Source organism: Maniola jurtina, chromosome 20, assembly GCF_905333055.1.
Source record: "Maniola jurtina chromosome 20, ilManJurt1.1, whole genome shotgun sequence".
NCBI lineage: Eukaryota > Metazoa > Arthropoda > Insecta > Lepidoptera > Nymphalidae > Maniola > Maniola jurtina.
Window position 1 is genome coordinate 6901360 of NC_060048.1, and position 13860 is coordinate 6915219.

The window sequence follows — 13860 nt, forward strand, 5'->3', positions numbered from 1 at the left end:
TGTATCGTGTTTTATTATATTTTCCAATGAACCTTCCAATTTTGTAAAAAGCAAAAGCGCTAATGGCTGCTTTGGTTTTCTGTAAAAGCTGGACACACGTCATATTCTTCATCATGATCAACCCATCGCCGGCTCACTACAGAGCACGGGTCTCTAAGAGTGAGAAGAGTTTTGACCATAGTCGGCCACGCTGGCCACGTGCGAATTACCAGACTTTACACACCTTTGAGAACATTATGGAAAACTCAGGTTTGCAGGTTTCCTCACGATGCTTTCCTTCATCGTTAAAGCAAGTGATATTAATAAGTTATAACTCAAAATGTAAAAAACCCCCTACACTAAAACCTCAATAAGAAAACTAGTAAAGAGCTGATAACTTCCAAACGGCCGAACCGATTTTCTTCTATTATAGCTAAGAACACTCTCGATCAAGCCACCTTTCAAACAAAAAAAAAACTAAATTAAAATCGGTTCATTCGTTTAGGAGCTACGATGCCACAGACAGATGCACAGATACACACGTCAAACTAATAACACCCCTCTTTTTGGGTCGGGGGTTAAAAACGCACATAGGTACTCGGAAAAATTAGAGGTGCGTGTGTGGAATCGAATCTCTGACCGCCCAAATAGGAGGTGGACGTCATAACCACTAGGCTAGAACGGCTTTTAAAAATAATAATTAAATAGTTTAAAGTTAATAGTTAGTTTTCGCCTCCCTGATAGTTCCTAAAATAACAGCTTGTACCTATAATAAGTAAAAGACTTAAATTTATCTTAGCCTAAGATATATACCTACCTAACCTCTATGTACCTAAGAATCTTAGGTACATAGAGGTTAGGTAGGTATATATAGGTAGGTATATGTAGCTTCGATTATTATTATACAATCTATTATTGTAATAAAACGTTAATTTTAAGGAACTTGATATAACACCTTGCGCAGACGCAGACATAAAATATATGATGTTCTATGGAACGAAAACAACAAGCGCCTGGCTCGCGGTCTTATTTCTTTCAAAGAACGCCGTACATTTTGTCCACACAATGCACAGACGCACAGGCGCTTGCTATATCTTAACTTTAAAAATTTTCAAAAGAAAAATAAAACCGACTTCAAAAACCAAAAACACTAAAAAGTAGAAAATAATTTTTGTTTAGCTACACATGTAATGTACCTAGGTATGAAGTCGAGCGAGCATATTAAAACAAAATTAGAAATCCAAGAGTGAAGCTCGCCCGACTTCATACCTAGGTACATTACATGTGTAGCTAAACAAAAATTATTTTCTACTTTTTAGTGTTTTTGGTTTTTGAAGTCGGTTTTATTTTTCTTTTGAAAATTTTTTATTTCACAATTTTTAGTGGCCCCACAGTACTATAATATGCTATGCCCAGTTAAAACCCTACTGTTTACTAAGCTATTACACTGATCGCGAGCAATTTGCTCTTATCCATTGAGGAGTTCTGTTCTCCATCTCCGAAGATATTCATCAAATCTTCACCAAATTTATATGGGACCACCTGCACAGACCACCTGACACCCTTTCAAACAAAAAAATAATTTTCCAAATCGGTCCAGGGGTCTTTGAGTAATCGGGGAACATACATAAAAAATAAAAAAAATAAAAAAAAAATGAGTAATCGGGGAACATAAGTACATAAAAAATAAAAAAAAAAATAAAAAAAAAGATCCCGACGAATTGAGAACCTCCTCCTTTTTTGGAAGTCGGTTAAAAAAAAAGATCCCGACGAATTGAGAACCTCCTCCTTTTTTGGAAGTCGGTTAAAAATATTAAAAAATATGCTCCTAAAAAAAGCATATTCTACAATCGAAATAATCATAAAGAAACGTGGATTGTACCAGCTCCAGCAGAACGCAGGATTGCAATTAAGTATATTTATTTATGGCATAATTATTGTAAATCGAATTATGATAAAGAGCAATTGCTGAATTTCTTGCTGGTTCTTCTCGGTAGGAAAGGCGTTCCGAATCAGTGGTAGATGCATTTGACGATTCATAAGTGCTTATTTATTTTTAGTTTAAATAATAGGTAAATATGTATGGGCCCTTTAAGAATAGTATAAATAGTAAAGTTTTATCCAAGCGTTCGTTGCGCCAGGGGACCGCTACCTATGATAAACTATGAAAGTCATCTGTTGTAGAAAGAATAGTCTTTAGCGGTCCCCCGACGCAACGAACGCTTGGATAAAACTTTACTATTTATACTATTCTTAAAGGGCCCATACATATTTACCTATTATTTTTTACTTTTTAGAGGTTTATGTGTCGGGGGTTTTTTAAATTTTTAATTTAATTTTTATTTCACGCTTTTTAAACTTTATTCATAAATTACCGTTTATTTGTGCCATTCTAAAACCCAATTTCTATAATAATATAAATCCAATAAGGCAGCTAATATCTCTTCAAAAGTAACATCAATGTTATGTTAATTATACGTTCCATGAAATATTTTTGACCGAACATCTATAAATCAAGAATTATCTGAATGACTCACATAGTTTAACACGACCAAAACGAAATATCTGTTTCTAACATGTCGTTGCTTTAAAAATGTACCCATTTTACGTAGTCGTATAATAGTTGGCTTTTCAAGATACACCTACGATTAAATTGAAATCGACTTTCACCCGATGAAATAAGGAATAAAGTGGCTTGTATTTCATTTTGTTTGTTATTGCATGTCAAATTTTTATTTGACATAACTTTCAAAAACCGGTCAAGTGCGAGTCTGCCTCACACATGAAGAGTTCCGTACAAGTTTTTTTTTATGTAATGACAATTCACTTGTTGGATTTTTCTCTTTACTTGGGCCACAGGAGTAGAGTGCTTGGGCTATAAGATATTGCTACCTGCCTTTCATGATTCTACGTAAACGGGAAGTACCCAATTTATAAGTTTTGATTCTCTTGAAAGATGACATACAGACAGACAACGAAGTGGTGAAGGAAAACACCGTCAGGAAACCTGCATGCTTGAGACTTGGCCATAATGCTCCCTCAAAGGTGCGTGAGGTGTGCCAATACGTGCTTGGCCAGTGTGGTAGCTTCTCATTCTGAAAGGAGACTTGTGCTCAGTAGTGAGCCGGCGATGGGTTGATCCTGATGATGATGAATTTTAAACGTATTTTGTCAAAGTAAATAAGCTGAGTTCAAGCAGATAAAATAAAAAGAAGGTGCGCCTAATGCATCATCCAAACCTGCGCGACAAAGCGACTACGATGAGGGAACCTCAGCCGCGCGGAGGGTCATCGCCTCCTACGATATTTAATGGTGCCATGCACACCTACGCGACTACAACAGTCGAGGCTACCTACAACATCTTTTTTTTTCTACAGATACCTACTGAACCCTAAAAATAGATTGACTATGGTTTGGGTTTGGGTTGATTGTTCGTGGCCTTTGGTTGACTGTTGGATATTATAATTGAATTGATGTTTTCTCGTTTAACTGTGATTATAATATTTTATAAATTAGAAACTCCGCGCCTACGATCCAAAGTATCGGAGTTTTCCAAAACATTATTTTCAAATAAATAATTATGTATCCAGGCAACGTCCATCTTGACAAATTGACATTTGCCAATTGACATAATATTATGAACCTCTGTTACAATAGTGAAAGATCCCAGGGCCACCAGCCGTCACGTATTTTCTGACGAACGAAATGTGGACGATTGAGTAGTGTTACTATGTACTAAGAACGCATGCTTACAGACCTGCTAGCTTGCTTAGACGGCCAATTTTCAGGTATCAGGTAATCAAGGTACATAAAAACATTACTTACCTCACGTAAATTCTCCAATTTTTTTAATTTTTAGCAGATTTTTTTTAATATTAATAATTAATTGAGATAAGTAAACTATAAGAGAATGAGAGAGAAGTCAATATATCCTAATACATGTCTTACTCAGTCTCATGCGCGTAGATAATGATGCCCTCGCGCTCAAACCCACAGAGGCATTAAAATTGAATTTAGGGGATGATTGGCCCTCTGGATCGGTCTGTCTTCTTGTAAAAGGTTTTGAAATAGTGTTCTGGTGGACATATATAAAAATGGAGCATCAGAATTTACGTGCAGTTAAGTAATTACTTATTTTGGGAGCTTTAAAGCGTCTGCAAAGCAATACGGCCGACGCGGGAAGTGTCTGGGAGTATTGGCGACATATTTTTAAGGATATTGCCTAAAATATATGTAAAAATCAGTTTGGCGAATTTACGTGAGGTAAGTAATGTTTTTATGTACCTTGATTATCAGATACCTGAAAATTGTCCGTCTAAGCAAGCTAGCACGTAGGCTAGGCATGCTTTCTTAGTACTTACTAACACTACTCAATCGTACATATTTCCTGTGTCAGAAAATACGTAACCTCTGGTGGTCCTGGGATAAAAGTAATAAGAAAACCAGAAAAGAGCTGATAACTTCCAAACGGCTGAACCAATTTTTTTGGATTATAGCTAAGAACACTCTCGATCAAGCCACCTTTCAAACAAAAAAAACTAAATTAAAATCGGTTCATTCGTTTAGGCGCTACGAGGCCACAGACAGATACACAGATACACAGATACACAGATACACAGATACACAGATACACACGTCAAACTTATAACACCCCTCTTTTTGGGTCGGGGGTTAAAAAAATATTATTAGCCATGCTAATCATGACTAATACTCCCCTTTCCCTCCCAATTAAGCGTAAAGCTTGTACCAGGAGTGGCTACGACAATAGTACAATGGGTGGGATACCTAAGTACCTATTTTTATTCTATTCTACTAATTTCTACTAGGTATATCAAGTCCCTTTGTCCAAAAATGTTTGTTTATTGTTGGACTTGGTATGCAGAACGCGTGAAGGTTGTTTGTTGACGATGTCACACGCGCCCCGAATATTGTAAGCAACCAGGGAAACGCAACCATTTCCAATTATTTTAACAAGGTAATTAGTTAAAGCAGGTCTGATTGTTAGATTCATAGTTAAGAGATTCCTTTCTCTATCTGAGACCTGAAAGAGGATATGGATTAACTTGGTCTTTACAATCAGATAGGTAGGTATCTAAGTATTGATTAATACTTATGATATAATAGTATCTAAAATAGAAAAATGTACAAATTAAGTTCTAATAGAAATTAATTTGCAGATAGGTATTGCTAGCTTACAGTTAGGTATTCATTTTCTTAGAAAATTATGTAAGTAGGTACGTATCTACATACCTAACCTAGACCTAACTAATTTTTTATTGTTAAAAACTGTGTTTTTTGTTTAATAAATATAATAATTAATAATAAATATATTATTATTAATTTGTAGTATATTAATTATTGTTTTTGTAAATGTTTTAGCTTTCCCAAGCAAATGAAAGAACCTAGAAATCAATTTTTTTTAAAGGACAAGTTCAAAAATGTAGCTCATAATTTTACCAGCTAAATTCGTAGAAAATGAATGGTTACTGACCCAACCCTTGTCATTCTGAGTGGAGACCCGTGCTCAATAGTGAGCCGGCGATGGATTGTTATTGATGATGATTATCAATTGGCTGCAAGTGCACCACTTGAATCCACAGATATATCTTGCTGTTTGCTCAAAAGTCTTAATTAAAAGGTTAACGACATCTGACAATATCTTACGTCTACTTACACTAAACTCCGTTTCAATTAAACGTATAATCGAATCACGTATGGTTACATCACAAACACTGTCTCATTTCTTTGCAATCAATCTATCACCAACCACTTAGCATTTGGACTTCCATCTGGCATAATGTGGCCTGTACGTTTTGTCATTTTACTCTTCACTCCAGTCCTAGCTGATGTGACTACACCAGGAACAGATAGGACAGTCTCAGATGGGGTTACGAGTATTGGATCTAATGTAGTGCATGGTGACGAGGCTTTAACGGTCGTGAATCAAGTTGTGGGTGAGGAAGAAAAGTGGAATGCTATGACGAAAAGCGCTGACGTGTATCTTGCTCTGCCTCCGCTTCCAGCGCAAGACGTGAAGTGTTTGATATCAGTTGATCGGTATTGTTCCAAAGATATGGGTAAAATGAAAAGTGAGTTATGTTCATTGATTTTTTAGTGTTCCGTACCTCAAAAGAAAAAACGGAACCCTTATAGGATCACTTTGTTGTCTGTCTATCTGTCGTCTGTCCGTCCGTCGTGTCTGTCAAGAAAACCTATAGGGTACTTCCCGTTGCCCTGGAATCATGAAATTTGGCAGGTAAGTAGGTCTTATAGCACAAGTACAGGAATAAATCTGAAAACCGCGGATTTTCTGGTTGAGTACATCATTTAAAAAAAATTAAAATGTGTTTCAATTTTCAAAGTAAGATTACTATACCAAGTGGGGTATATGAAAGGGCTTTACCTGTACATTCTAAAACAGATTTTCATTTATTTTTATGTACAAGTATAATAGTTTTTGATTTATCGTGCAAAATGTTGGAAAAAAGTACGAAACCCTCAGTGCGAGAGTTTGACTCGCACTTGGCCGATTTTTTTAAAATAAACTAATTATTTACGAATCATGGCCGCGTGGAATGGTGCCAAGAATACTGGCTGCATTTTCACTCTTAATAGCTAGTCTGATCCTTTGCGCAAATAGTCAGAGCTTTTGTCACTTGATGAGGTTATTTTAACGGCGATAAAATATCTCGTAATTTTTTTTAGCGAGAAAGTTTCCCAGTTTAACTGGTTTAGACCGATCCAACTTTGATTAAATAATCCGTCGCTGATTCCGTATCTAGGTAAGTAGAGTAGCTATGGGTATTAGGTAGGTAATTTTGTTGTACCAATAATATTATACACTACGAAAAGTATCCAAAAAGTTTCTGTAGTGTACAGAACTGAATTTCATAGCCACTGAGATACGGAATTAGCCTGCTAATGTTTCTTCCATGCACCTTTAGATATACTGATACAGGCGTTAAAGGATGATTGCTCGAAATGTAGCAAAGAAGAGAAAGTGAGTGCAGGAAGAGTCTTAGCTTCGATGATGGCGCACGACCCGACCGCCTGGAAGCTCTTCCTCACCAGGTACGACAGCCTTAACAAAATACAGCGGACCCTCGGATAATACACCATGTAAGAGTCTTGTAAAGTTATAACTATTTGTTTTGGATACCTACTTATTTTCTGTTCCAGTGTTTCTATCCAACCTTTGTCTCTGAAGTCTCTTAGTCAGGTAGAAAGAGTTCTGGATGAAGGTGGTGTCTGCCATAGGTGTGCAAAGGTTGACTGACAAATCGATACGTAGTGCGTACGCGCGTAGCGTCTCAGTACGACGTATCACTCGTACCTACCACCAAATCCATACTCCATACTTAATATTAGGTACAAAATACATATGCAAAAATGTGTCTGCCAATCTCTGCTTTTTACAGCCCATCCGTTTAACTGCTTTTGTCAAAGTTTAAATCCCGGCTTGAATAGGCTACTTTATGTACCTACCGGAAAGTCAAAGAATTTCCACGGGATTTTTAATAGATTCTAGTAGATCGATAAATTACCGTGCTTAAAGTTTTTATTTGACGGCATGTATTTATATCACTTTTCACTTTGTTAATATTGACTCCATTTTTGGGTATTTACTGTATTTTAACTAAGTGAAATGCGCCTGTAAAATTTTATTTGCAACAGATGAAGTATAAACACGTGTGTCTGAAATTCCATGAGTTGAGCTGATCGTCTACGAGTAAAATTTTTTTTTTCAGATCGACCCTATAAATTTTAACTACAAAGAAGTTGCCCAAGCAAGAAAGACCTAGATTCAAAATCACCGGAGAACCTGAATACATTGAATATACTAGAAATCGATACACCATGCCCGTATTCAACACATTAATGTAGGTTTTACATGGGTTGTCCTGTAGGATTCTTATTTTTAAGTTGATAACTGTTTATAATTTTAGTTTTATGTGTCAAGATGTTGTCAGCCAATAAATCTACTTTTATCAATCAATCAATCAAGCTTTTGTATTTTCTGCATTTTTTAAGTACCCTTCAGAAAATGTTTAAATCATAGAAATTAATGTCATCTATACTAATACTATAAAGAGGAAACCTTTGTATTTTTGTATTTTTGTATGTTTGTATTTAATAGGCTCAAAAACTACTGGACCGATCTCAAAATTTCTTTTACCATTACTTAGAGAGATTCTTCCGAATCCGTATAGGCTATATTTTATCCCGGAAAATAGATAGGATTTTTCGTGGTAGTGTCCACCCGTGCGAAGCCGAGGCGGGTCGCTAGTTATAGTATAATTTTTTTAAGCCCGCTGAGACTTGATGGTCTTACTCCTTCTAGTTCCTACATAATACCTACCTAGGCCGTACCGCTATGGAATGGTCACTGGTTTTGATCATATAATTCAAAATAACTGATTCTTTGTTGTGTGAGTTTGATCATAGCTAAATACTTATTTCAATGTGGAAATAAAAATCTTACATTTATGTACCTAAGGAAGGCCTGCTAAGGAAATAGGGAGCTACGTAAAAGAAAGCTAAAAATAGCATTGCTTTCCCCAAATATTTATTAGCGACTTTCGTAACAGGTCTTTTGTTCATTGAGCTACAAGTACGATATAAAATTAAGTTAAATTATTTCGTTACATCCTTTTTCGTATAATGATCTTTATTGTTTTCGTCGTCTTCATCATCAGCATCGTCATCGTAACTACCACTTTCACTTGTATCCTCTTTGGACGCAGGTTTGTCAGCTGGTTCTTTGGTTGTTAAATACTTCAGTTTGTAGGTCCCATCAGAATTGTATCTGTCAAGTTAAGAGAAACATATAAACTAGTGCGTCGCCGTTCTAATTAGAGTTTTTTGTCTTAATAGAACTTGGCTGAACACACTAGCTGTGTGTCTTGATCAAAGAGAGGTAACACAGGTAACGTAGGCTCAACGAATCGTAAAGATAACGTAGCAATGGGTGGGCACCATCATCATCGGTTTCCGCCGCGCGTTGTGTGTGTTTCAGGCCTAAAAACTATGCTAATTTCCCGAACCTAACTAAAAATGCGTAGAGGGCCTCTCGATTGATTTGTGTGGAGCCGTATACCAGACAAAAATGAGACCAACAACAACCAACCAACAGTTTCTAGTCAACGCAGCTGAGACCCTTGGACTTTGCGATATCTGTCACATCAAGGCTACCGCGACAACGTTAGTTTAACTAGTGCTACAACTAAGTATATTTGTATAGCAATGTTTCATGTTTGCGCTAGGTTAACATTGCTCAGATCTATCTATAAACTATTAATAAACCTAATACATCGTTGTGGTAATTGTGGCATACACATCTTTGCTATATCTCAAATTTCCAGCATTTGAACCGGCAAGATTCTGCCAGCCCGTCTATTTTTGATATGTATTTAAAATCTTTAACTATAAGTAAAACCCTTTCTTTCTCTTCTTCCAGACCTTATCCGATGCTAGGGTCGCCACAACATGTCTTCCTCTTCCACTCTCTTCTGTCATCCATCAACGTATCATCTACCCCTTTTATACGCATATCCTCTTTCACGCAATCCATCCACCTTTTCTTTAATCGTCCTCTTCTCTTTTTTTCCTTCCATATGCATACCTACTTATTTAACATTCTCCTAGTGATATAACTTTCTCTACGCATGTTATGCCCATACCATAAAATTATAAATATTATTATCTCAGATTACTTAATGTAACGTACTTTTCTTCAAGCCTCTTCCAGTCTTCCGGTCGATGATCGATGACATAGTGCATCACTTTGTCAGCACCCTCGCGCTGTTTCTCCGTGCATTTGCTGCAGTCGTCTTGAATTGCATCAGGAAGGTTTTCTGGAAAACAAATAAACTCATCTTTATTAAAAACTAGATGACGCCCGCGACTTCGGCCGCGTGGATTGAGATTTTTTTAATCCCGTGGAAGCTCTTTGCTTTTCCGGGATAAAAAATTGCTTAAGAATGTCAATTTCCGGGACGCAAGCTACTTCTTATACCTTTCATATAAATCGGTTTATCAGAAGAAGAAAGAAAGAAAGAAAATTAGTTTATTCATCTTGTGTATACATCAACAAGTATAGTCATCTTGTGTGTACCCATTACTAACGGGTTAGTAGTAGATTTTAATAAGTACTTAATAATAACTAATTCTTGCACCCACATGGCACAAGATGAAAATTATTAATGTTTTAATGCCTTTTTATGTAGTTCTAGAATAATTGCTTAAAATTATTTTGCGTACAAAAACTTTTTCTACTAAATTATTGGCTTTAAGATTAATTTAGAAATCTCGGGAAAAGTTTTTTTAAGAGTTATGAACCCTGCTCTACCTTTACCTTTGTACTGATTTTTAACCTCCGACCCAAAAAGAGGGGTGTTATAAGTTTGACGTGTGTTTCCGTGTACCGATTTTAATTAATTTATTTTTTGTTTGAAAGGTGGCGGCTTGATCGAGAGTGTTCTTAGCTATACAAAGAAAATCGGTTCAGCCGTTTGAAAGTTATCAGCTCTTTTCTAGTTTTCTTCTAGAGGTTTTTGTGTCGGGAGTTTTTTAAGTTTTGAGTTATTAAGGTATAGAGTTAAACACCACTAGATATACGTAAAGTTCGACATACGTTTCAATTCCTTGCCATCAGGAGTGCACGGTCCTTTATCCAGAAGGCAATTCACATAGCCATCCAGTAGCCTATCGCTTGACAGGATTTGATCCAGGTCTATGCCATCATACTTATTGGTATACGTGTTGTTCTCGCAGTGGCAGTGGTAGATTACGTAAAGTAACAGAAGACATGATAGGAAGGTGTTCATACTTTCTGTAATATTTCTTTTATCAGCAACGTAGCAATTTTTCCTTGAAATATTTTTAATGCACTCCACCATAGGCTCTTACGGTCGATTCACACCAAGCACGTACACGTGACACGCGCGTAGTGACGCGCGTGAATTCGTAGACATAACTGCACGCACTACGTCTACGCGAACGTTCACGCCACGCAAATGTTATGCCATGTTTCATACAGTTCCATACATTACAAAGTAATGGTACGCGCTACTTCTACGCTTGCGCCACGCTCACGCAGCCTGTGTGAACGAGCTGTTAAACTTATTTGAAGGTCTATGTCGGAAAAGTCACTAAAGTTCTATCCTACCTCTAAGTATAAATACCTAACATTTTCATGCAACTTAGTCCTGTGACTTAGTCCAAACATCATCGAAATTGGTTCATTAGTTTTTGAGATAATCGTAAACAAATACGTACCTACATTCACATATACGGCTCAAACCTTCCTTTTTTGAAGTTTCTTAAAAAGAAAAAGTATCTAGCCCTCAAATATTTCAATCTTTTAACCCAGGAATTTTATTGAAAATCTGCCTAAGTACCTACAGTTAAAGTTTATCTGACGATTGAATAAAAAACACTTAGTTTGCTAAATACCTAGACCACTTAATTTCAAGAAGCTCTTTAGTACTTTCAGTTTTTTAGTGTTTAGGAATAGCAACATACTTATTTAGCTAGGTACCTAGCTAAATAGGTATGTTGCTATTCCTTCCAGAATGTTCCCTGCGGATCATGATAGCACTAGACTTAAACCTGTTTTAGAGATTGTGTACAACAGACTTAGTTACTGGGAGTCTCTGGTATACCTAGGTATATAATGTTATCATTTTATTGTACTTACCTTAAACGCTCGTATACATCACCCTTTATATCCGATTGTTTATACTACTCTTAAGTAAGCGTAGTGTAAACAATCTTAAAATATTATCAGACCTTAGATCAGCTAAGTATATATTTTGTAAGTGCATTGATAAAATATAACTTGGCTTACCCGAGTCCAGAACAACTTAGGTCGTAGACCACTGCTATTCACAACTATAGAAAAAATACATAACTTGATACTTAGTTTTAGACGCTCTTATATACATTGTCCATAAATAGATAATACCCTGTGGTATTTTACTGAATTACCTGAACAATGATTTATAATTCGATGAAAATAGCATTTTACATGCACGCATCATGCAAGGTTCGGCAAACTGCATACTGAACACATTTTTGTTTCTCGTCGTAGTTCCGTAAAGGAAGGGTGCCAACTGCCAATGCAACGGGTTCCCTATTCTATACTAATGAATAAAACTGGAGTGTCTGTCTGTAATTTCGAAATAATATTTGAATGATAACATACTTAACTGAATCACACATAAGCTAACTCTGTTCCAAATTTCGTCAGAATCGGTTAAATTGTTGGGCCGTGAAAAGGTGGCAGACAGACAGACAGACACTTTCGCATTTATAATATTAGTATGGATATGAATTGCCACTACTGAATTGAATACGGGACCCATTTATTTTTTCCACCACAGCACTCATAAAAAGCGGAAATATTCTACCTATTAAATAATACGAAAAATATTTATATTTAACGAAAAAAAAATAGATTCAAGTTTTTACTAATTAGCGTTTCCACTCTACCGGTTCTAAGTAGCACAGAACAGGGAGTTAACTTGGATTATTTATTCAGCATTATGTAATTTCTTAGTAATATAAATAATATATGCAATGTAGGTTTATTATATTTGCGTAATAATCTGCTGACTAAGCAGGTAGTTTTTCTAATGAAAAATGTTACAATAAAACTTATGTCTAAGCCAAATCTAACTTACTTTACGTTGCCACACGGCAAACGGAATAAAATTAATTTAACTCTATGAGAAAGGCATATAAGGTAACTAGAGAATGCATGCGACTTCGTCCGCGTTGATTTAGGTTTTTAAAAATCCCGTGGGAATTGTTTGATTTTCCGGGATAAAAAGTTGCCTATGTCAATTACAGGGACGCAAACTACCCCGGTACCAAATTTCATACAAATCGGTTAAACGGATGGGTTTTTGGGAATCCTGTGGAAACTCTTTGATTTTCCGGAATAAAAAATAGCCTATGTCCGTCCCCGGGATATAAGCTAACCCTGTACCAAATTTCGTCAGGATCGGTTAAACTGTTGGTCCGTGAAAAGGTAGCAGACATACAGACAGACAGACACACTTTCGCATTTATAATATTAGTAATAGTATGGATAATAGGTCTTATGACTTACACCTGCTTAGCGGTTTCAGCCATTTCTGCTGCGGCTCCTGGTCTTGATGCTGTCTTCCTGATATGACACCGGGCATTGTACCTATCCCTAATAGGAAAAGGCTTTTGGTGCATAATTTTTTAACCCAATGCTTTAGGTACTGAACTCCTCTTTATAACAGACAAGTAGGTAATACTTACTATTTAATTAATTTGTACCGAGGCTTGTACCTTAATATCCTTAATCCTTGTACGACTAACAAGAACTTAACTTTTCTCATATTATATTTTCGTAGAACTTTACAAACTTTATTAATTTTCATCATAACAGTCTTAATAAGTCATTAGTTTTCGAAAAATTACCAACATCTGCAAAATAAGATATATTTTTCAAGGTGGCCCCGATTTTTCAAGGTTCTGGTCGCCTTATGCCAATCTATTTAGCAAATTGATAGAGCACTTTTACGCATAGGTAATATCGCTTTATTCCTCAAGCCAGCCCCCACAACTTATATTTTTTGCGATTATTCTTTGATAAGCCATAAAACCTCTGATGATTATATGATGGAACAATAACAATGACTTAAAAATGAAGTTGCTTATTCTAAATATTACAATTATTACAATCTAGATTTTTCAGGCAAAGATTAGATTAGAATTTTCCTCAGTCCAATTTTCCGTCCAGGACATGCGAGGCACGACACAGCTTGAGGCCAGGGGCCCGGCCAGATGTGGGCCCCAAATGCTGAAACCCAGTCTAGCGATGTATTTTTCATTCAATAAAACAAT

At 36.2% G+C, this 13860-nt stretch overlaps 2 protein-coding genes across 3 annotated transcripts; one reads left to right on the top strand and one right to left on the bottom strand.

Moving 5' to 3' along the window:
• The first annotated feature begins 5639 nt into the window (after positions 1 to 5639).
• On the top strand, positions 5640 to 7843 carry LOC123875625 (ejaculatory bulb-specific protein 3-like). The gene is made up of 3 exons (XM_045921557.1): positions 5640 to 6068; positions 6924 to 7098; positions 7728 to 7843. The coding sequence occupies exons 1-2, from the start codon at positions 5777 to 5779 to the stop codon at positions 7088 to 7090; spliced, it is 459 nt and encodes a 152-aa protein (XP_045777513.1). The 5' UTR covers positions 5640 to 5776; the 3' UTR covers positions 7091 to 7098; positions 7728 to 7843.
• A 685-nt stretch (positions 7844 to 8528) lies between these two features.
• Positions 8529 to 11902, bottom strand: LOC123875624 (ejaculatory bulb-specific protein 3-like). Of its 2 annotated transcripts, XM_045921555.1 has the most exons (4): positions 11830 to 11902; positions 10613 to 10812; positions 9707 to 9833; positions 8529 to 8785 (listed from the first exon to the last, which is right to left on the bottom strand). In XM_045921555.1, the coding sequence occupies exons 2-4, from the start codon at positions 10803 to 10805 to the stop codon at positions 8614 to 8616; spliced, it is 492 nt and encodes a 163-aa protein (XP_045777511.1). In that variant the 5' UTR covers positions 10806 to 10812; positions 11830 to 11902; the 3' UTR covers positions 8529 to 8613. The 2 variants fall into 2 exon arrangements, with proteins under 2 accessions (XP_045777511.1, XP_045777512.1); XM_045921556.1 differs by lacking the exon at positions 11830 to 11902 and having other exon boundaries at positions 10613 to 10830.
• Between the last annotated feature and the right edge of the window lie 1958 nt (positions 11903 to 13860).